Consider the following 25,019-nt stretch of genomic DNA (forward strand, 5'->3'; position numbering starts at 1 on the left):
AGAAATTAGACTAATTTTTCTCCTACCTGCGATACAAAGTAAAGAAGATAGGCCTAAGATCGATTTAATTATTTATTATTGTAATCCGTTACGAAATGAATCAATATAATTTTACTTATGACTAAAGATTAAAAGTTTGATGATAATTTTTTACCTTCAAAATATTAAATAACTAAATTTTAGCTATCTATACAGAAATATGTCTTATTGATATTGCATACATATTTTTTTAATTATTAAAAAATAGTAAAATAAATTGTTACAAGACCGCTTAATTGCAGTGACCACCACAAACGATCCGCGATTTTTCCTGAGGGTCAAGCGGTCTTTAATGGTATCTGATGTTGGTGGAATCGAGGCCGAGCCCCCATATCCCCCCTCCGACCCAATCCCCCACCGGAAGTGGCGCGCGGCACGCGACGACCCCCCTATTCTTTCTTGTGACGAAACATGCAAATTTTCTTCGACCTCCTGGAACAGCGATATGTATCGCGTAAGGTAAAATGCGTGTACAAATGTCTTCCTCTATAAAGCTTGCTTCTATCTTTATAAAACTAGCATCTACTAAAAACTTCGTCCAATTGCTAGACGAATAAAAAGAATACTTAATTGCGTATTGAACAATTTGCAATATTCAAGTAATTCTGCTGAGTGAAATATTTTTCTCGATACAAAATATCATCTCGTACTTTAGAAATTTAGGGTTGAATTAAAAAAAATACCTGTGTAGTGGTCATCTAGTCAGTAGAATTTAAGCTGTCAGATGCCCAGTTGCTTCTTTCTTACTTGGTCAACATAAATGTTCATCGAATATTTTGCCCAAGCTCTGATTTAGCCATGATCTAAGATTAGAACTGCGTACTTTCTATTAAGCAATGAAAAGTAAAAAAAAAGAAATATGTTAATTCGAGAATGGCGAAACATATCAGGATTTTCCGACAGAGAAATTTAAAGTCACTCGGATTATGTTATAAAAATAACATTTATTTTCTTAACAATATTTAGCTATGTACTTTATTTATAAAAATTTACTAAACTTTAATTGAATTTGATTCATAATTATTGCCAAGGGTTCCTACATCTCTATATTACAAATGGGTCAATGCATAAGACATTCCTAGACGTTGGCTTTGTGAGTTTTGTTTGTAAATCCAAGTTACGTCGCCGTCGACTTTATTCACTCGAATCATGCAAGAAGTCGACTCCGCTACGCAACTGCCGCAGTCATGCTCCGCCCGTCCACCGGTCAACATATCCCGATTAAATAAACATCATGACCGATCGCGAACTTAAGTGTAGTGCTCCCGAATAGTGTTTCCAGGTTTATGGTTATGAAGTGAAAATGTCGCAAGCGCCAGGCGGCAAGAAAGGTGGCAAAGGACCACCGAAGAAGACCACAGATGATGATAAAACTACAGCAACCAAGAATACAGAAGAAAAAGAAGAGACATCTTCCAACAATGGCGATAAGAAGGAAGTTAAGGAGACCAATGGAGATGTGCCGAAGCCGCCTAGCGCAGGTGTTAACATGCGGGATGCGGCGACTAAGATATTGGGACTGGCGCAAAAGGGGGAATGGTCCGCGGTGGAACAGACCCTTAAGGTGCTGGAGAAGCTGGTGGCTGCTGGTGGCGAGGACACTATAACTGTGCCTATGGCTGGCATACTTGATCCGGTAATTTTGATATTAAGTTAGAATACGCGAATGAATCGCACATTAAGTCCGTTTCGCTTTTATTGTTCTATAAATATTGCAAACAGCGTGTACTACAAGGGATAAAAATATGACCGAAGACAGACAGAGAATTAAGAAGACTTCTGATCAGAAAGACAAGTAATTTTCTATTTGATCTTTTGACAAATGTGTATTTTGATCGTACTGTTATTGTTTTCTTTTTATTTTTCCAATTCGAAAGAGGTTGACATAAAATTTACGGACGGTTATACTTTTCAAAGAATAATAGTGAACGAATAGGATTCGTGGAAATGCCCATGTAGTCCTATAAGGACTCTTAATCTGAATATTTAACCTTAGCATCAATTTCTGCGATTAAAGTTAACATTTACATAAATCCCGATAAGTTCGTTACTGAACGTTACGTGTTGTTATAATTTGATTTTTTATGGCCATGAATTAAGAAAAGCATTTTCATTAATTTTGTTTTTACGATTCCGAGAAGGCCACGACATGAAATAGCTATGAGGTCCCAGATTTATACCTAACCGATAATCTTTGCTTTTAACTTTTTGTTTATTTATTGTTGATAGTTCAATATTAAGAATTGGTCGATGTCCATTTCATTATCTCCTTTTAAAAACGACCATCTTTTGACGGTAATCTTCTGTTTAGTTAGGATATTTTCGCATCTTTCTCGCTTTTCTATAAGATGACTGCGATGTTTAATGACTTTTATTTAATTAAATTTATTCTAAATTTGGTATCCAAGCAAAAATTAAGTCGAAGTAAATGTATTTTATTACAAAAAATATATGAAATTAACGGTATATGCAATAATCCACGGATGCCTATCATTTAGATAATAACAAAAGCTCTGATAAGCCTAAGTGGATATTTTTGTGATGAAATTAATCAAATAAAATTACAACTGCTATACAATACAACAAAGTTTAGGCCTGTCCTGGTGTTCTGCAATCTTACTATAATAATATTATAAATGCGAATGTTTATATGGATGGATGTTTGTTTGAAGATATCTCCGGAACGGATCGACGGATTTTGATGAAATTTGGCAAAGACGCAGAACATAGACTGGAAGAATACATAGACTTCTTATTAAGTTTTATTTAATTCTCCGAGGACGGAGTCGCGAGCGACTAGCTAGTTAATGTTAAATTTCTAGGAATAAGACTGATGTCCATATGTGAATATTCCGTAATGCCATGATCCTATAAAATAAAAAATATTTTCACGGTTGTGGGACAAACAAATAGCGGTTTACTTGAAAAAAGATCACCGCTACCTCCACAAGTCAATAGATTAATCTAGACTTAACTTGTCTATATAGATAACTCGCTTCTGGTAGTAGTTTTCGAGACATCCCTTCATTCGTCGTCAGTTTATATATGTACCTATATGTAGCCTAACCAAGTTACGGTGACTCGGAGATTGTTTAACATGTGTGCAGGTTGTGTCTTGATGTTTTCATTCGCCGTAAGAACGTCGAATGAAAACGTAATAAGGAATGTATACGACATTCAAAAAACATTGGTACATGGCGGGGATCGAACTCAGACATGTAGATTCCGGTCCGGACCGGTTAAGCGCCTTAAAACTGCGCCATCGACGCTTTTTATATATTACATCCTTTGACAGCCAATAAAATCAAAACAATAAGTAAACTTGATTACTTATGAGTTTGAAAAACCTGCATAGAATGGTCGTGGGGTTCAGTCACGTCTCCCCATAGCGCTGTTATTCGATATCTTGGCAACGGATCGCGTGCAGCCCGCCACGAGACATCTCGCCTTTTTACTGCTCTTACTGCGGCCCCACCAGATCGATGGAAAACTTTATCATGTATGATTTGTTTTATTGAAACGACACGATAGGCATGCTTATATTATACCTTAAATACTTCGTACGTTAAAAAATCACAATATAAAATCTATTTTGAAGAAATAAGATTTAGTGAAATAAGTAGAGCAGCGATTACTTTGGTTTATGTGATAAATGGAATTCATAAATACTTAATAAGTAGCCTATGTGTTCTTCCAGACTATGTTCTACGTGTGTGCCAAATTTCTAAAATCCGTTAAGCCGTTCTGAACATACCTTCAAACTAACATCCATACATACGTTCGCATTTATAATATTAGTAAGTTTACAAAAGTCTTTATTTTATCTTACGTGTTGTATGCATAGATGGAAGGATGGATGGATATTTGTTAGAAGGCATCTGCAGAACGGTTCTACAGGTCGATAAAATTTGGCATAGATGTAGAACACAGTTTGGAAGACTGTAGAATAATTTCTGGATGATAAAGCTAAATATATATTTAGAATTATAACTGGTTCTACAAAGAAAAAATTTGGAAGTTTTACGTCAGATTTAGTAGAGGTCAACTTTAGTAAACACTAATTTTTCTAAGGCTAACCTTCGAAATGTTATTGCGTATGTACACGAGCGGAATTTAGAGCAATATTAAGTGCCAAGGACTGTGAATGAAAAAAGTTTTCGTGATCAAAAGTTAAATATACTAACATTACCTTTGAGTAAAAAAAAAACACTTTTTTTTATATCGACATAACAGTAGAGATGATGAAATTCTTAAAATTAATCTACAAAAAAAGAATTATGAAAATCGGACAACTAGAGGCGGTGTTATCGAGGAACAAAAATAAAAAAAGAACATACAGCCGATTTGAGAACCTCTTCCTTTTTGAAGTCGGTTAAAAAGGTATTTTTTTCTGTTAAACGAAACAAAAATGTAACTGAATGAAAAATATTTTTTATCTAAGTCAACCCAAAAACAAAATTTACTACATTTTTTTTTATTTCTTGCACACAAATAAATTAAGATATCAAAACCAAAGTCCGCTCATAAGCCTTATATACTTATACTAAATATAGTTTTATTTCAAAATGTCATTCAACCTACTTGCACGACCTGTTTCCCCCTTTCCAAATTAATTATGATAATACCATGTTTGTGATATCGCAAGTCGCCGTTGGAAGGCTAAAAAACTTTCTTTACAAAATATTTCATTTCATACCGACTTGAATAAATTTCACATTCAAAGAGGGCTAAGTTACATCAGTGGCACATAAATTCCATTAGTTTGGGGTTCTTGGAAATGAATACACATAAATTACTGTTAGTTTTCACATTTGAATCAGGTAAAAACATACTGTTTTATTTTTGTCTTAAAATTTAGGACATAATGGTTTTGTAGATTTTCAGCAGTGTAACCTGACGGCTACTTTTGTCAACACGTGTTGACAAAGTCAATGAATCGTAAAGTTATTGTTATTGAAGGAAATCTTACTAATATAAATGCGAAAGTTTAGATGGATGAATTGATGGATGTTTGTTAGAGGGTATCTCCACAAAGACTACATGGATCTCACTGAAATTTGGTAAGGATAGATGTAGAATATAGTTTGGAAAAAATAGGCTAATAAAAAAGTATTCTTTTAATTCCGCGAAAGGAGTCCTTGCCTTTTTAAATTGTAAAACAATAAATAGGAAACTGTAAGAAAGTAGACCATGCAGTTATAATCTACGAAGTTTTAATTTCAAAATGATAATATTTAAAATGCCCCAACAAGAGGATGGCGTGAGGCAACTGTGCTAGACGTGCCGCTAAACACCGACAAGTTGTACTTTCAGTTGTCAGCTAACTTAAAACTTCGTTGAAGTTTTTTTTATAATGAGTCTATGACACAAAATTTAGTTTTTTTTACGTCACGTAAATTGAATGCAAAGCAAAAATCTCTGCAGACAAGCTTTAAAATTACTGAAATAATCAATTTCTTTTTCTGTGCTGTCAACAATTTATAAAATAATTGAATAACAATAGCAAAGGAAATTAATGCTAGATTAAATAAAACTATTAAAGTAGCAACAAGCTATGGTCTTAATTATTCCACGTAGATCCCGCGTAGACGAAGTTGATTGTTATAAAATGAGCGATAAATTCTAAGATTTAACGAGTCCTAGAAACTTATTTTGTTATTTAATATAACTTGACCTTACATATTTATTTTATCTATTATAGTGAGCCGTTTTTTTACCCTTGAACAGTTATCGCTAACAAGCAGGGTTTAAGGACCAGTATCGGACCAGTGAGACCTTGAAAGCTGGTAACGTACCGCTTTCCGTTTGGGAAACAATTTTCTACCTTACCCTACATAATTCTTACTAAGCTCAACGTTCGGACTTCAGTTTGTGTGTCAAGGGTAGTGCCCAAAAGTTTTGCGTGTTAAAAACTGTTAATCGATGGGAGATTTTCGACCTTGGCTCCCACAACATCCTTGAGTATTGCTGACCTGTCCAAAATACACAAGGTTAAGTGTGAAAAATACAATAGTTCTTTTTTATTACGCCTTATTAATACCCATGATGCGAGAATTAACACCTAGATTATCAAAACGTAGCTGTTAATAAAGTCCGTTCGATGTCAGCACGGAAAAAATTAGAAGTAGTTAGTTTATTACTGGCCAACTTAACCTATTCGATGAACTACAGTAGTACAAACTATGGGAAATTCTTAAAAAAAAACTCTTCCATTCCGTCTAACAGATCCATTATATCGTCTACCATCAACGAACTTCAAAATTCCATGATCATTATCTCGATGGACGAAGTTTCACAGTTGTGTACTTTCGCAGAATTTTCTAGGGAGTAATAAAAAATTGGTGGTATAATAATGAAAGAAATAACAATAAAAACGCACACTTAGTCACGAAGCTTCTGAAGAAGCCAATTGCAATAATGATGGTATTGACAATGTCGATTTAAGGTTTTAAGGAAGGGAAAGAATTTGAGATTGAACATTTATTAAAATATTCATTGGAGTAAGCGTTTATAAGAACTTAAATAATGTAATGAAGTCTTTGATTAATTCTAATCGATTAAAATACTTTTATCAGAATGATTCCTCATATTATCATGATATCACTGCCCTTATCCCACTTAGGTAGGGTCAGTGCGCCAGTTTGCGTCCTCCTGATTATCCAATCTTCTGATTGCAATCGTCTCAACCCCAATAATGACTTATAGTAGACAACAATTATGGGATAAATTTACGCTCTGAGAATGTTTGTGGCAAATTAATGAGATAATTGTTTAAAAACTCTGAGCCTAGTAAAGATGTTAAATCAAAGAATGAAAATATGAATCATTCATGATTTCTTTTGGACAACAATGACTCCTTGTCCTTGGTTTGTAGAATTTTAACTGCAAAAAACACCAGTTATTTTATTAACAAAGGTTTACTTCTTACGGATATGACTAAGCTGATTATGCTGGGTCAGAGTTCCGACGTATTAATTTGACTAAAAGCATTTCATCGGATATTGCAATTTGCCAGTAAACCTGATTACGATGATGTGGTAAAATTAAACGGATAATAGGAAATTGGAAATGGATTTATTTGTAACTATAACTATTTACGTATAATTTTGTAATTGGAGAGTCTTTAGGAATTGTTAGATCTTCGTTGCTTTTTTGTTTTTGAAGAGGTCAACGAAAAAAATATTAGCCATTGTTTGATTCATTTGATGTTTCAAAAGAAGAACCCAAAAAGTATTTTTGGTTCTTCTTTTGAATAGTAATTCCATGTACGCAAATCAAGAACCATTCTTATTTACAGAAAACAATTTTACATTAGAATCAGGCTTTAATATATTTAAGTTAGTATGTTATAATACTAAACTTGAACATTTACTTACTGATGTATAATAAACGTGTTTTCAATATTCTTTTTATTTATCTCTTTTTTTTAATATTCTTCTTCACTTCTTTGTTTTAATATCAATTAATGTAAATGTACTATTTTATCAAATGTTTTTCTTCTATTTTTGTAATAAGATAAAACATGACGATGTGCGATTGTTTCTTTGACTTTGTAATTAAGGTCACTAACCCCAATACAAAGAAGATAACACTTTTATAATATACATATGTTTATCTTTTCTACTGTCTGAACAAAGGGTTAATCGAAATGTTAATTTTTTCTATAACAAGGTGACAAACGAGCAAGCGACAACCTGAACTCACACACATAGAAAGAACATAGTTTCCCTTCCTATGCGCGCCCTCACCATTCCCATCCAATTACCGAATTTGATATGTACATTTATCCCAGGTCCTTATGGTAAAGAAAAACATCATGATGCAACCTATACATATCTGTGAAACAATTCAAAAATGTGTGTGAAATCTACAAATCCGTACTAAGCCGACGCGATTAACTAAGGCAAAATCGCTCCTTACATAGGTATCCGAGCCACTTATTGGAGACGTGTATAAGCCGAAGACAATTCTCAGATGTCATGTGTCGTCGGCGACTCCGTCCGCACGGAATTAAAAAAAACCTTAATAAGTAGTATGTACTATTCCAGACTAACATAGTCTAAATCTGTGCCAAATGTTATCAAGATCCGTTGAGCTGTTCCGGAGATACATTCAAACAAACATCCACATAAACCATCTAAACTTTTACATTTATAATATTAGTAAGATTAACACTTGGTAGGTGCAGATAAGGTGTCTATACTTGTACACGTTCGTATAAGTTATATTAATACTATAAAGAAGTACATTAAGCAACTAACGAGCATTGCAATAAAATCAGCATATACTATTGTAGATTATAGTCGCGACCTAAATTACCTCTATTATTACGGTGTAAGATTTGAGTTCGCCACTTCTACACGACGTCAGAAATTGCCCCAAGAAAACACGGGCCGTATACATTCGACTTGTTTATTAATCTGAACATTAACACAGTTACAAAAATAGCTCACGCCAAACGATTAGATTAGCTCTTTCCTACATTGATTTATTGACGTTTCATAATAAGCCTGACAACCCTTAATTTTAGGGTTGACGCTTTCATCATAAGAAAATGTTCCATGTTACAACTTAACGTCTGGTTTACTCCTCTACCCTCCTATTAAACCCTCCCTCCCCATTCCCTCTGAATTTCATCAATGATGGTGATAAAAGACGAGAGAACATACTAATGTTTTTTTTGGTACTAATTTTATATACGTAAAATTATATGCTGTAATGTTGTATGTAACATACCAGATTTAATGACAGGAAGGTCAAGAGATGTACATAAGACAACTCGGTCGGTATATAAAACTAAGAAGCTTATTTTGTTTCGTGACCTACGCCGTGATAGAGAACTAAGTTATGTAATCTAAAGTTATACGAAAACTTAAACCAGTTCGCCAGTTCGATTAAGAAACCTAAAAATATATTACTAAAAGTTGTTTTCCGAGAGTACGTCTGTATGGAGTTTAAAATGAATTTTAATCACGTTAATTTGGTCTTCTTCTTTTTTCACATTTTTCGTATGAGAAAAGGTTGGGAAAGGAAAGTAAATTTGACGAAGGAGTTGGCGTATAGGACAGAAACATATGCCCTTTCTGAGTTTCCCCTGCACCGTCCATTAAAAGTAGGCTACGCATCTGCAATTGCGGATGTCTATTTCGGCGAATTCTGGTAGCTGTTTGCTCTTTTGCCACCGTTTAATACAAAACAAAACACTGCCTAGAACCTTTACAGGAAAAAATACAATAAGACACAAAACATGTAGTTAACGAAAGAAATTAAAAAAGAAACCAGAGTTAGATAAAACTATTATTGTTATTTCTTTTTTTAAGTTGTTTTTTTTACGTATTTATTATGAGTGAGGTACATTACTAAATGTAAAATTGCACCTGATATTACTAACACTAAAGGTTCTATAATTATGTTATTATTATGGTATTTATAAATATTTATTAAAAGGCGATATTTAAAATATACAATTAATTCAATCATTAGGATTACGTAATGTTTCTTTTTATGCTTACATCAAAGTTACCAAGAAGTTGTCGTTTTAAAATCTCCCCTTGAACTTTAAACATGCGAGGTGTAATCAACATAGAGGGTGTGATATAATCAAATAATATGAATAATTACCCCCGCTCATGCTTGCGCCCCTTTCCTAATCACAGTGAGAACTTTGCACAGTCATTAGTGTGTCAGCGAGAAACTGCATGCAAGTATATACATTATTCTTATGTAGTTATGGATTATTTTACAACATGAAATAAATTGTACAATAAAATTGAGTAAAAAAAAGATTTTAGTGTTTTTAAACGGATCATCTATTTCCTCTAATCGACAAGTAAACAGACTATATCTTATGTAACTGGCATATTCATAGTCACATGGATATTAAATGATAACAATAATATTTTCCTTCTATATAAGGCCTTCATTGTAGATTTACTCAAAGAAATTTACTCTAAGGGAGGAACAACATTGGTAGAGCCCGCTTTACATCCTCGCACGAGTTGGCCCGGCTCGCCCGGTGAAATACCACGACCACACAGAAGACACGCGTCAAGTGGAAGCAATTCCGCGTTTCGTCTGATGAGTGTGCGTCCCGGAGGCATAATTTAGTCCTTTTTCCCTTCCCACCCTCTTTCTTATAAGGAAAGGACTGGAAGTGAAAGTGGACTTTCCGGATGAGAGGTTGCATGTGGAGGGAAAATATTTTATTTCTGTGCATCCTCTACTCCGACTCAGGTCGATTTCAGGTGGCCACCTCGTTCTCGTTTGCCACCTTATGATATAAAAAAAACACAATTATTTTTGTAGTTTTTATTTAGCAGCCAAGTATAACGTATTACAGTGCACATTTCATTTTAATAACTTGATGGATTACAAGAAGTAAAACGGCTAGTATTTATAATTAATATTAATCACTTGACGATGTAGTTAAGTATAGTGTGATTCCAACTTTAAGACGGCTCGAAATACCATACGAGACATTCCGAGCAACACAATGTTAGGTATTAGCGGAACGAAAGAATGGGGAGTACATCCCACGTCATTTTCTCATATCAACTAACTGCTAAGATATTTTGTAAAACCATGGTAAAGTTTTTTGTTTTGTTTTAGGCGACAGGAATGACTCCACTGATGTATGCGGTAAAAGACAACCGCACAGCTTTTGTAGAACGCCTCATAGAACTTGGATCTGATGTTGGAGCGAGGAATAATGTAAGTTGTTCTACATTTTATTTTATAAATCAGGATTAACTAAACACTTAACTTCTAAGAGTCGTAAAGTGTTGTGATTGCTTTAAACAAATCTAATTGTTTCGTTTTTTTTAAGTACTAGAGTCATTATCAGGGACTGTATTAAAGCTTAAAATTCAATTCAAATTATAAAAGCTTCATAGATGTTTATTTCAAAAAAATATTAGCAATAATAAAATCATATTTAAGGTAAAAGAAACCGGAAAATAATATGTGTCTTTCTTGTATTTGTTTGTATATCGTTTTAAGTTAAATTCCTTGATGAAACGATAACAACTTTTGCTCGCAATTTTCGGTTCTTATCTGCGTTGTTTGATCGCGCTGTGTCATTTGCTGTAAAGGTATCGAGTTTTTGTGCCGTAATTTGCTTTCAGCAACTGCTATTCTTACTAACGTTATGGTGATTCATTTTAACATAGTGTAATAATAAATCGAAATTGTGTTACAAATGACAACTTAGTTCATTGAACTTTGATGAATGTTGAGTTTTTATTCATTCTTCAAAAGTATGAATTGAATAGAGAAATTTCAATTATATTAAAAGTAAAATTTGCATAAAATGCATGTTGTTAAATATTATAAGACTTAACTGTTTTTATGATTAATAAAACTTTGACCCATTTTGATGTAAATTTTATTCATACATAACAAATTAAAATAATTTTCATGCGAGAAAATTATGTTTTATTATGAATACTTTTAATATGAAATACCGTATAAACTATGTTGCGCAAATTGTTTGTTGTACATAACAATTTACATATTCTCTAATCTATAAATTAATAAACCCATTTAATAACGAAATGTCAATAGCCTAATGCTTAAGGGTACGGGTTTCCGATCACGAGGGTTCGTATGCTGATCCGACTATTGTCGTAAACCATGTCCTAGCACAGGCATATAGCTTAGTTGGTATAGTATAAGAAATATTAGTAAATTAAGAAAACTCCCGTAACATTTGCATTTCGTTACTTGCGTTTATGTCCGCTACTGCGTTAGTCTTTAACGTTTTTTTAGTATAGATGACTGTAAAAACTTAAATCCCCTTTATTAATTGACTACGATGGTATTTGTATTTATTATATTTAAAATGCTTTTTAATGCCATCCTACTAATGTATACGACACATTTTTGTACAGCACCTCTATCGGGGTGAGGCTGATACTGTCAAGGAATGCACGCAACGTGTACGGTCTCCTTTTTTCTATTCTTTATCAGGGTTGCTACAAAACCATCGTTGTTTTCATTATATCTGCTTGGAAAAATTTAATATCACGGATTATTGGGTTCTTATTACAATTACCGTTTGATTTCTGAACAAATTGAATTGTCGTTTTCAACTTTTAATGCAGTTTTTGTTTTTTTTTAAGTTTTATAAGTTTTAAGTTGTAACTTGTACGAAAAGACTTAGTTATCTCTTTTGTGTCTGGATGGCTACATCTGATTTATTAATTACAGGACAACTACAATGTCTTGCACATATCTGCTATGTACTCTAGAGAGGATATTGTCAAGTTGTTGCTGTCAAAACGCGGTGTGGATCCATTCGCCACGGGCGGGGTGAGTATTGAAAATCATATTATTTCGGACGCAATTCATTTTAAGGTGATCTCAAATATTTGTGGCCTAATTTAAAGGAGTTTGTTCAAATAGATAAAAAATATATCTATATAAACTATGACAAAGTTCAATTTGTAAAGATTTTAATCGAGACGGAGCTTAGTTTTTACCGCATCAATTTTGTTTAACATAACTTAATTATTTTATTAGAAACAGCGACATCTATTAAAAAAAACGAGAAAGTTTACAAGTTAACACTAGATGCCGCTGTTATAAAAATTAAAATGTGTTATTTTTATAGATGATTAATTTTTGCTTTTGCTAATAGATTGCGCTTTTCTTAACACGTTGAGTGCCGTCGAATTTCTTGGCGACTTCAAAAAATTATAATGACATGAAGAGTGTTAATTCTTTATCATTCTCCGTTTTATCTGTCCCCTGTTTGATTGATTTTGGCGCTTAAGGTGATTTAAAGATAGTAATAGTCCGTTGTGACAATATACTCATAATTTTAGCGCAAAAAATTGTGCTACAACTGCAATGGGCCAAGATTCCTTAAAGGATCCCTAAGGGTGACCCTAAAAGGGGTCGTAAATAATTCAATACATGTTGTTTATCCAGAGTCGACAGCAGACGGCTGTGCACCTAGTAGCCAGCAGGCAGACTGGCACAGCCACCAGTATCTTGCGCGCATTGCTCACTGCAGCGGGGAAAGACATACGGCTGCGTGTAGATGGGGTAAGCAGGCTATAAACCGTGTTTTTTGTGCTCATTTGATTTCTGCCATGCTGTCGGTTGGTGAGACGCGAATAATAGAGATAAATTTAGCCGTTTCTTACTTCAATTGGCACTTTAAAACCTTAGCGAAGCGCTGTCTTTCTTGTTATCCCCTGAACACGTCGCTATTTGGAAATCCAAATAGCGACGTGTTCAGGGGATAACAAGAGGTTACTCGACCTTTTTGCCTTTTTGACTTCAGGGTTAGCCTGTCTAGCCTAGCCTAGTCCTTATTCGTACGACACTGAAAGTGAAGCAGACAAAATAATAGAAAGAACGTAATCAATAATTGCATTAAAGAGTAATCACGTTTGTTAATTTTAATTGCTTTTTTCAATCTTTTGCGTCCAATTAGATTGCGGCAAAGGTTTCGTTTGAAAATAGAGCAAGCGTTATTTATTTGTTCTCAACATGAATATTGTTATTAATTACGTCGCATGGTCCGGTCACTTAATGAATTCATGTCGCCTCGTGTAATGTGGTAGCAAACCACAGAGCTATTTTAGTACAGAGCTTCCTTGACTTAATTTACGGAATGTGTTTAGATTAAAACTCTTTTTTTCTTTTCTTTTTGTTGAGTTTCAAAGACAAATTGTTTTTTTTAATAAAATGACAATTTCACACTTATTTTCGTTGATTAATGTTGATTATGGTTAAAAGAACAATTTGCTCTCTGTGTAAATAGATAACAATAATTTAAAATCTACAAACATGTAAAGATTGTCAAACCAATCTATAGATAGTCATTGAGGTATATGTCAGTTTAGATAGTAAATCCAAAACTGATGTTGTTATTAGGTTTTTGATTAGAGAATAGATTTAGTAGGATGCAACATTGGTCGCGACGGCGAGGCTCGCGTGACCCGCCCGCGCGCCTGGCACTGCCATCCCCCGCTTATTCAGGGAATTACCCCCAAAAGGCGCCTGTAAACATAACAACGTTTACGGACATCTAGTAAAAACATTACTCGAGAAAACTTCTAAATCGAGCGACTCTACATTTATGCCCCCTATCACGCAAAAATTATAAAGGTGTGTAGCGCCTTCAGGGAAACGACCACAAGGTTGCCGGTGGTATGGTACATTCCGGCACAGCGGGCGCGCACCGCCCTGCACGAATAGAAAGCAGCTAATTATTCGACAAGCTTTAGCCGCCTAGTAAACGTCACGACGTTAAATTTACAATGCAAATCAGTCGCGGAATATTAGTTATAACGTCGCCGCTGAAGTTCAAAATTAGTAATTTAAATGGAAGCCGTTTCAGTCGGTCCCCCGGCACGACTTGAGCAAGGCAGCTCCACGATGTCCGCACGCGCCGCTTTTGTCGTTGACTAGTCTCGATGGAGGATCACGTACGTATAAGTCTTGGAGTTGCAACGAATTCAATATAGATATTGCATGAGGAAAGTAATCGATTCTATCGTTTCGTATATTGAATCGTCAACGAAAATTGCGATACATACGTATGAGTTTGAAAAGTATTGTTTTGTGCGACAGTTGGGAAGCTCCGTGCAGTGGTAGGCCGCAAGTGGCGTGAGTAGTTTGTGCATAGACACCGCATCGAATGAATTTCAGTGCAGGTGTGAATCAAATCAGGGCTATAGTGCATCAGTCGCACGAGCGCCATGAATGACGACAGGAGGGATGCGCCGAGGAGTGCTAATATGAATATGTGGTCGGGCATGCGGAGTCCACCTCCTATTTTGCCTTCCAGGGATCTGCAAAAGCTCGAATTAAGTTTTATCGAGTTGAACAAGGAGCGCGCGCGGCAGAAGGAATGGAAGAAGCTAATTCGTGAAATGGTGTTGCAGAGGGGAAAGGTCCCGCTGCTGTTGGCGGTGGAGGCGGGCAACCAGAGCATGGTGCGTGAGCTGCTCAGCGCTCAGACTGCAGAACAGCTTAAGGTAACGATAGATTTTTATGGAGGAAGCTGCAGTGCACCTCTAATATTAAGTGGCTCCGCGGTAATCTGATGCTGTATCAGGATTTCACGTGAAACGTAAATGTCTATTTATAGAAAATTAAAGACTGATGGCTAAGGAAGAATAGGATAAAGTACAATTATTTTTAAATTCAAGACGTGCAAAACTCATTCCATGCGATATTGCCAACATTTGTTCCGCTGACGTATCCAGGCATCGACTCCAGCGGGTGACACAGCGCTGCACCTGGCGGCGCGGCGGAAGGACGTCGACATGGCGCGAATACTGGTGGACTACGGCGCGGCTGTGGACGCCACCAATGGCGCCGGACAAACCGCACTACACATTGCCGCCGCCGAGGGAGACGAGCCCCTTGTCAAATATTTCTACGGTGTGCGAGCGAACGCTTCCATTACAGATAACGAAGGTAAGATAATATATTTATTTGTAAATCTACATCATATATTACAGACTACATTCAGATAGTTCTTAGAAGTGCCTTTTTAAAGTTAGGTTACTCATCACAAGGACACTAAAGTTTAGAGATAGGCGCGGAAGAATTTGTAACAGTTTCTAGTTATTTAGAGCTTTCCTCGGAGTTCATTGCACTAATATGATTCTCCTTGACAAAGTTTGTAACTTGGGAAATCTGAAGTTTACCTTAAGTAGAAGGTAGTAAATTTTTTCTACTATGTTGTAGTAAATACAGTTTTTTAAATGCCTCCCAGATCGGACACCAATGCATTTAGCTGCTGAAAATGGGCACGCAGCCATAATCGAGCTTCTAGCGGATAAATTTAAGGCCTCCATATTCGAAAGAACAAAAGACGGCAGCACTTTGATGCACATCGCCTCACTCAACGGCCACGCTGATTGTGCAATGATGCTGTTCAAGAAAGGTGTCTATCTTCACATGCCAAATAAGGTGGGTGCAATTCATTCATCAGGTTATAACAATAGTTCGTACGGTAAAAGTCTCTTGATGCGGAAACTGATGGTTCAGTAGGGGACAGACAAAAGTAATGATGAAGATGGTGATGATTATAATAAGGGAAATAGAAAAATGTAGAGTCTTCGAAAAAAAAAAAACAGGTTCATTAACTTCATTAGATTTAAAATGATTAAACTTTTAAATATTTATGATTTAAATAGAAAATGTCATGTTTTTTGGAATGAGGTCTTTACATGAAAGTTGGGTGAAATGGAGCGTGCTTTTTATGTTTAGGAAATTAATATAAACATAACCAAATTATATAGAATGTATTTTATGTTTTGGTTTCGTTTTGTAGGTTAACGAACTTGTTTCCTTCTCGTGTTTTAGATTGATGCGTGATTAAAATAAAATTTACATCAGTACAAAAAGGCTACAATTTAAAAATAATAAAAATTGTTAAGGCTTCTTAAAATGACAGTCACTAAAGCTATTAATAATATCGTACCTAATGCCATTGAATTGTCTGATCTTCAATATTCGTTTGTACAAACATTGGCCCTCCTATAACAGTAAAGAAAATACAAAATAATTTTAGTTGCACTCTCTTGTATCCTTTTAAATCATGATCAAAGGACTTCTTTCAATTGATTTTGTCGTAGTCATCAAGAACCATGCTAACACCCCTTTCACAGTGATTTTTATAATGAAAATTTACAATTTACAGCGATGTCCTGCCTTGACGCCATAATATTTGCATATACCGTATGGCGCCTATTTTATCTATGTCGTTTTGTCAAATGTTTTCAGGATGGAGCGCGGAGCATACACACGGCGGCGAGGTATGGCCATGTTGGTATCATCAACACTTTGCTGCAGAAAGGCGAGAGTGTGGATGTTACGACCAATGTAAGTTGAACTGCTTAAGATGACAAGCGCACAATTTGATGCCCTATTATGTGATACCAAAAAACTTGATACTGAGCAAGCGAGCAATATGTGAACATAACCTAATAATTACACTTTGCTTGGACGAGGACGTAATTGATAGATTTCTATATCTAATAATTTATATTTAGGACAACTATACAGCACTCCACGTTGCGGTAGAATCGTGCAAGCCCGCTGTGGTCGAAACCCTTTTAGGATACGGTGCTGATGTGCATATAAGAGGAGGAAAGCAACGAGAAACGCCTTTGCATATAGCTGCTAGGATACCAGATGGTATGATGATTATAAATGTACATAAATGTAATATAAACTTATATATGTATAATAAAAACATATATACAAACGTGTACTTCTTTAAGGGTTAATTATAAAGTTTTGTGTATTGTGCTTAAATTTATAGGAGATAAATGTGCACTCATGTTGTTAAAATCTGGAGCTGGTCCAAACAAAGCTACAGAGGATGGAATGACACCGGTTCATGTATCAGCTAAGTATGGAAATCTGGCGACTTTGTTACTCCTTCTAGAAGACGGTGGTGATCCCTTAAGGAAAACAAAGGTAAATTATTGTAATACATAACTTTGTAAGAAACATTTTATTTATATAATATTATAATTATTTATGAAGTACTTAAATAATTTCAGTCCGGTGAAACACCTCTTCATATGGCGTGTAGAAGTTGCCAACCAGATATAGTGCGGCATTTAATCGAGTTTGTAAAAGAAACCAAAGGTGAAGCTGTTGCTACCACATACATAGATGCAGTCGACGAAGACGGTGCAACTGCACTACATTTTGCATGTAAAATTACAAAAGAAGAGGTTAAAATGCCCTCCGCCGATCGAGAAGTCGTTAAATGTTTAATGCAAAATGGTGCTGACGTAACATTAGTAACTAAACATAACCATGAGACAGTGTTCCATTTCTGTGCAATCGCTGGAAACAATGACGTGATGACTGAAATGATTTCTGATATGTCGACTGCAGATGTCAGCAAAGCTCTCAACAAACAAAATTCTATTGGTTGGACACCTCTTCTAATAGCATGTCATAGAGGCCATATGGAACTTGTTAATAATTTGTTAACAAATCACGCTAGGGTAGATGTTTTTGATGTAGAAGGTCGATCAGCGTTACATCTCGCTGCTGAACATGGTTATTTGCAAGTATGCGATGCTTTATTAACAAATAAAGCATTTATTAACTCCAAAGCTAGAAATGGAAGAACCGCTCTACATTTAGCCGCAATGAATGGTTATGCCCATTTAGTCAAATTTCTGATTAGAGATCATAATGCAATGATCGATGTACTTACTTTAAAGAAACAAACACCGTTGCATTTGGCAGCAGCTAGTGGACAAATAGAAGTCTGTAAATTACTCCTTGAATTAGGAGCTAACATTGATGCTACAGATGAATTAGGACAAAAACCAATACATGCTGCAGCACAGAACAATTATTCTGAAGTTGTTCAGTTATTTCTTCAACAACATCCCAACTTAGTCATGGCGACTACAAAAGACGGCAATACGTGTGCCCATATAGCTGCTATTCAGGGATCAGTAAAAGTTATCGAAGAACTAATGAAATTTGATAGGACTGGTGTTATATCTGCGCGAAACAAGTTAAATGATTCAACTCCATTACAATTAGCGGCAGAGGGTGGCCATGCAGATGTTGTACGAGTGCTTGTCAGAGCTGGTGCCTCATGTACTGATGAAAACAGAGAAGGATTAACAGCTGTACATTTAGCTGCGGAACATGGTCATACTAATGTTCTAGATGTTATGAGGTCAACAAATACACTAAGAATTTCAAGTAAAAAGTTAGGCTTGACACCTCTTCATATTGCAGCGTATTATGGACAAGCCGGTTAGTATATACGTCTGTAAATGAGGGATTGGAAAATCAAACGATACTTAAAAATAACATTCCAAATAATTGTGTTTTTCAGAAACTGTTCGCGAGCTTCTTTCATTCGTTCCCGGAACAGTAAAGTCGGAATCACCTACAGGCATGTCTTTAGTACCTGTACTAGGCGCAGAATCGGGACTAACCCCACTTCACCTTGCTGCTTACAATGGGAACGAAAATGTTGTAAGATTGCTTCTCAATTCACCTGGGGTACAAGTTGATGCTGCTTCTAATGAAAATGTAAGTAAGGTTGACTTCATTATAACATCTGTTCAGTAATTTAAATAACATTTTATTGCCAACGTAATTGTAACGCTTTGGTTTCAGGGTTACAATCCTTTACACCTCGCCTGTTTTGGTGGACATATGTCTATTGTAGGTTTGTTATTAAGTAGATCAGCAGAATTGCTACAAAGCATAGATAGACATGGTAAAACAGGTTTACACATAGCTTCAACATACGGGCATTATCAAATGGTGGAAGTATTATTGGGACAAGGAGCAGAAATTAATGCCACCGATAAAAATGGGTGGACTCCTTTACATTGTGCGGCAAAAGCAGGACATTTAAACGTAGTTAAACTTTTGTGCGAATCTGGAGCTTCACCTAAAAGTGAAACAAATTTGAATTGTGCTCCTATTTGGTTTGCTGCTTCGGAAAATCATAATGATGTGCTTGAATATTTATTACACAAAGAGCATGACACTCAATCTCTTATGGACGATAAGAGATTTATTTATAATTTAATGGTTTGTTCAAAAAACCACAACAATATTCCTATTGAAGAATTTGTTTTGGTTTCACCAGCACCAGTGGATACAGCTGCAAAATTGTCAAACCTTTATATAAATTTATCTACTAAGGTACGAATGAAGTAAATTTAAATTCTGTTATTGTTTATTGTAAAATTAATAACATTTTAAGAATTTTATTTTAGGAAAAGGAGCGTGCCAAAGATCTTATAGCAGCTGGTAAACAGTGCGAAGCAATGGCTACAGAATTATTAGCGTTAGCTGCAGGTGCCGATTCGGCTGGTCATATACTGACTGCTACTGATAATAGAAATATCGAATTTTTAGATGTATTGATTGAAAATGAGCAAAAGGAAGTCATAGCCCACACAGTCGTCCAAAGATATCTTCAGGTAAAAAATAGGTAACTTCGTCTACTTTAGTTTTCTTTTTAGTTCTGTCATCTGCTTAAATTTTTTCTTATTAATATATACACTGCGATGTTTAAAGCAATTGATTTTTTCAGGAACTCTGGAGAGGAAGCCTTAAATGGAGTGGCATCAAAATTATGTTCCTTTTTTTCGCGTTTATAATATGTCCACCGGTTTGGATAGTATTTTCCCTTCCACTAGGACACAGATATAATAAAATTCCAATTATTAAATTCATGTCGTATTTAACGGCTCATATTTATCTTATGATATTATTAGCATTAGTAGCAATTACACCAATTTATAATTCAATTTTTAGGGAAAGTTTGGTCCCGAGATGGTATGAATGGATGCTCCTCATTTCATTGAGTGGCCTTCTACTTTTTGAATTAACAAATCCTAGTGATAAATCAGGTTTAGGTTGGATAAAAATAGCTGTATTATTATTAGGAATGATTGGGGTAGCGACCCATGTGGTTGGTTGGATTTTCGTTATGCCCAAGTACTGGCCAACACTAATGTATTGTAGAAATCAATGTTTTGCGCTATCTTTTTTATTAGCTTGTGTTCAAATATTAGACTTCCTGTCATTTCATCATCTTTTTGGTCCGTGGGCTATTATTATTGGCGATTTAATGAAAGATTTAGGAAGGTTTCTTGCAGTATTAGCTATATTTGTTTTTGGTTTCTCGATGCATATTGTCGCTTTAAATCAACCGTTTAGGAATTTGAATAAACCTGAAGACAATAAGTACGCAAGGCAAGCCAGAAGGAGGATTTTTTCAGACGGTGAGTGTTTTTCTAAAACTATCTAGATTTTAAATTACATTACACTAACTGAACTAAAAACTTTGCATAATGAGTAAAATACATGAATATTGTGAATGTAGTCTTTGAACATTTTAGTTTTTACCCATTAATACAAACCAAAATGTACAAAATTCAGCAACCTTGATTTTAGTATTTGGAAAATAATAATATTATCGATTTAATTTTAATTATTATAAAATAGATAATAGCCTTCGGATGAAAAGACAAACATATGATTCACAATGGGTTGATAATCCTTCCGGAGAATCGTATCGGAGGAAACAGGGACCGACAGGGCGTAAGTCCGCGTTAGAGATAGAAATAAACGATATTAATATATTTGTGGCTCACAAAGTATATCATTATAACAAATCGGTGTGCTTCATCATTTTTCATTTGGAACCCATACGCTTGCAGGCTTGAATGTTCGCCGTCACATCGGGAATGTTACCATCGTCTATTGATATTAATGTTGAAGTTAGTACTATTTAGAACTTTGCTGCTATTACACAATGAATGTGGAATGTGATAGGTCTGTACAATACAAACGAACACTTAGTATAAGTCAACTAAATGTTTTCGGTTAGTTTTCTTATAATATGAAATATACACAATTGTATGCCATAACACGCTATGTGGAATTGTACGAGTGATGTGTTTTCTAGGTGTCGTTTGGGACACGGAAGACGCATGGCTTGTCACAATCACAGTCTTAGTGGAATGAGTGGCCGACCTCACCGCATTCGATGGAGCATTATGTTTTGCGCATGCCGTCGCTGTCGCTGCCTTTGTCCCGTGTTTGTACACCAGTGTCTCGAGGTATCACTTTTTTTGCCACGGATGTGTTTTTTGTTGTCGTCGTTGTGGCACGTTTGATGTGCCGACACCGATCATTGCTACATAGAGAGGATCGGGGTGGAATGATGCATCGTGGAATTGGCTTACTTTACTACTATAACCAACATTTTCATAAGACTACCGATATAAACTATTTACAAAATTACCGATCTCACTCAAAAAACAGTCACAGTTGCTGGACATAATATCTTCATCACATTTACACGTATCAATCTACCCCATCCGAGTGCACATTTGACATCAAGTTAGTTGATGTTTTAAAAGTTTTTATGAACTAATAATTAGTAGTTATCGTAACAAAGGTTACAATCAAAAAAAAAAATAATTTGAAAAATCCTAAACTATTATATTTGTTACGATAAGCACTAATGATAAGAATTCGTTTTAGTTTCGTAGGGGTATATTGATGCTATGTAAAACATGAACACACAACTTCATCAATACTAAATCAATGGTTAAATGACAAGACGACGCATTAAGCTACCCCTACCTGTCTTTCGTGCTGAGATCCGTGCGAATTGGAATTTGGTCCATTTGAGTATTGTCTTCTAGTGACTTTATCACCGATCGAAGCCTTCGAGAAATTGTTCTTCGCCCTTTTCGGCCAGATTACGTTGTCCGACTTGAACTACATATCGAGCGTGAGACCTTCGTGGACGCAGAACATCTTCAAGTTCGTGTTCGGGGGCTACTTGCTGATTTCTGTTGTGGTGCTCATAACGCTCCTGATTGCGATGATGTCGGACACTTACCAGCGCATACAGGTAATGCCACGGTCACTTCGAGCTCGGGTTTTGTTCGCAGTTACGATGAACCCGCTATTTTCCTTCGAGCTGCTATTCTTCGCTGTGTTCGGGCAGACGACGACCGAGCAGACGAGGGTGCATCGAAACGATACCAACACGCAACCCGCGTGGACAAATTACTTATTCAAAATTGTATTCGGAATTTATATGCTGGTCTCGGTGGTGGTACTAATTAATCTACTGATTGCTATGATGTCAGACACTTATCAGAGAATTCAGGTACCTTTTAGAAACTATAAATACGTGACTCTACGCCGGCTATGCTGTTTAAACATACTATATTTTTAAGAATACATTATTAAACAGATAAAAGCTATTTAAAAAAAAAACAAAATAACCTTTCAAGTGTGTTTCAAGCTTACGCATCAATTGACATCAGCACTGCATTTTGATTAAATAAAATTTGATGCGATAAATCTGAATTAAATCACCAACTTAATTAAAATAAAATTAATTTAAACAACTTTGTTTTGTTTGACTTTTAATGTTTACTATCAAACGAAAGATTGTGAGTTAATAAAAGATCTTTCGATTGGTCCTTAGCTGCTAGGCCTGTGGTTTATAAAAACATCACGTAAAATCGATAATTCTGATGATTTTAATCGTTGGAAATAAAAGCGTATTGTCAAGTTTACTTATTACAAATATTTCTCTATTATTGATTTAAATTCACAGGCACAATCTGATATAGAATGGAAATACGGGCTATCTAAGCTCATTCGTAACATGCATCGAACGAATACAGCGCCATCGCCACTTAATTTAGTAACGACGTGGCTCATGTGGTTGATACATAGATGTAAGGTAAGGTTACACATTTGGCTATCATCTCCCTGTCCTTATATTACTCATGTCGGGTTGGTGCACTAGTTTTCATCATCTAAATCGATCTATCTTCTGTCAACCCCGTCGTCAATCCCTTCTTATTCATGTTACTTCTAACTGGGTCATAAACTCATCAAGCGCCGGAAGCTTCTACTTTTAAGTGTTTTTCCATTACTTTCCAAATTCCGTTCCAATCGTGGAGTTGCAGAAATCTAGTCCTTACAACTAACTATTTACTAGCCCCCTTTTACTTTCTTCCGTTATATAAATTCTATACAACTTGTTATTTACTTTTTATTTTCTTATCTTATTTTTAACCGCATCCATATTATCTTTAGAGTCGACTAACAAAGAAGAAACGACCAAGTTTAGTGCACATGATCGGAATGCAAAGACAAGATCAATTAAGTGCTCGATCGAAGGCAGGGGCGAAATGGTTGTCCAAGGTGAAGCGAGGACAGGTTGTACCAAAAGGTAAATTTTTAGTCATCTTATAATTACAGATTTTATAACTTTTTTGGCATTGTTTTAAGAATTTGATGACCAAAAACTGATTAGATTTAGAAATAATAAATTACTTCGGTGCAACTGATAAAGACAACGACAGTAAGGTACATCATGAGGAGTTTTTGTCCCTATATAACGTCAAAAAGGCAACCGTGAAAAGAAGCCGTTAATCTGATAGGATAGATTCGTAAACGATATATTTACTTTTTTATTTTAGATTCCACACGTCTGTCTGTTGTGCATTTAAGTCCATTGGGCTCCCAATTAAGCTTTAACAATATGACACGAATTGAGAATGTTGTTGATTGGGAGATCATCGCGAAGAAGTACAGAGCACTGACGAGAGACGAGCCTGAGGAACCTCTTACAAAGGATAACGAAGCCGATACCGCTGATGAAGAGTCGGAGATAGTTCCAAATAATATTGCTGCAGCGTCTTGAACCAGTAATAGGAGTAAAAGGGAATCGTAAAAAGGAGAATCCTAAATTAAACAATTTTTTACCGTTATGACAGAGAATGCAATTTTGATGATGATTGTTTTGTAAGGCATGAATAAGTATTAACTTTCTTATGTTAAGATATTTAACTGTATTATTAAGAATTACGAGCATTTAACTATGAGAAGGGATTGTTCGAATATTATTTTCAATTCTTGTTAAACCGAATTTGTAAAACGAATAGCGAATGGGACAAATGTAGCGAGCGTACAAATAATAAGTGTTATTAGCATGGTCTTTTGTAATTTGTAAATTTAAATAAGCGACTGCTTTGTACGTTATTAGGATTTGTAAAAATAATTTCTAGTCATTTTCTAGTCAGTAGTTATATGATTATTTTTATTTAAGCTTAACTATTTTTTTTTATGCCACGGTTATCCTGTGGCATTCTTTATACGAATGGTTCTTAATAAAATTACATATTGTTATTAGAATTCTTTTTAAATAATCTAGAGTTGTATAAATAAATATCAGAAGAGGCCTTAAATTGTGTATTAACAGTTTACAATTCTTATTTAAATATTAGGAATTTCAAATATTTTTCAATACTAGACGTAAAACTAGACATAATTGTTTAAAGTTATTTAATTACTAAAGATATTTTTGTAAATAAATTTTATGTTTTTGGGTAATTATTTGGAAGTTTTCATTTAAACCTTTCCTATTGGTTACTTGTACATTTTTATTTTGCTAAGAAATAAAAGAGCCA

General features: G+C 35.2%; 1 protein-coding gene across 2 annotated transcripts; it reads left to right on the plus strand.

Annotated features, from left to right (window-relative positions):
- The first annotated feature begins 1,242 nt into the window (after positions 1–1,242).
- Positions 1,243–24,796, plus strand: nompC (no mechanoreceptor potential C). 2 transcript variants are annotated; one of them, XM_013326120.1, is made up of 19 exons: positions 1,243–1,675; positions 10,648–10,749; positions 12,247–12,348; positions 12,970–13,086; positions 14,937–15,029; positions 15,261–15,474; positions 15,776–15,972; positions 16,789–16,887; positions 17,058–17,202; positions 17,330–17,487; positions 17,574–18,801; positions 18,884–19,083; positions 19,171–19,707; positions 19,782–19,988; positions 20,102–20,795; positions 22,479–22,699; positions 23,156–23,284; positions 23,644–23,779; positions 24,030–24,796. In XM_013326120.1, the coding sequence occupies exons 1-19, from the start codon at positions 1,343–1,345 to the stop codon at positions 24,251–24,253; spliced, it is 5,136 nt and encodes a 1,711-aa protein (XP_013181574.1). In that variant the 5' UTR covers positions 1,243–1,342; the 3' UTR covers positions 24,254–24,796. The 2 variants fall into 2 exon arrangements, with proteins under 2 accessions (XP_013181574.1, XP_013181576.1); XM_013326122.1 differs by lacking the exons at positions 22,479–22,699; positions 23,156–23,284; positions 23,644–23,779; positions 24,030–24,796 and having other exon boundaries at positions 19,782–19,999; positions 20,102–20,258.
- Positions 24,797–25,019: the final 223 nt, after the last annotated feature.

This window comes from Papilio xuthus, unplaced genomic scaffold (genome assembly GCF_000836235.2).
Source record: "Papilio xuthus unplaced genomic scaffold, Pxut_1.1 DF828952.1, whole genome shotgun sequence".
Classification (NCBI taxonomy): Eukaryota; Metazoa; Arthropoda; class Insecta; order Lepidoptera; family Papilionidae; genus Papilio; species Papilio xuthus.

Bases quoted from the DNA above. Each gene is read 5' to 3' on its own strand.
- nompC (XM_013326120.1), top strand. From the start codon at position 1,343: ATGTCGCAAGCGCCAGGCGGCAAGAAAGGTGGCAAAGGACCACCGAAG. The intron at 1,676-10,647 runs GTAATTTTGATA...GTTTTGTTTTAG, and splicing joins TGGCTGGCATACTTGATCCG to GCGACAGGAATGACTCCACT. The intron at 10,750-12,246 runs GTAAGTTGTTCT...TATTAATTACAG, and splicing joins ATGTTGGAGCGAGGAATAAT to GACAACTACAATGTCTTGCA.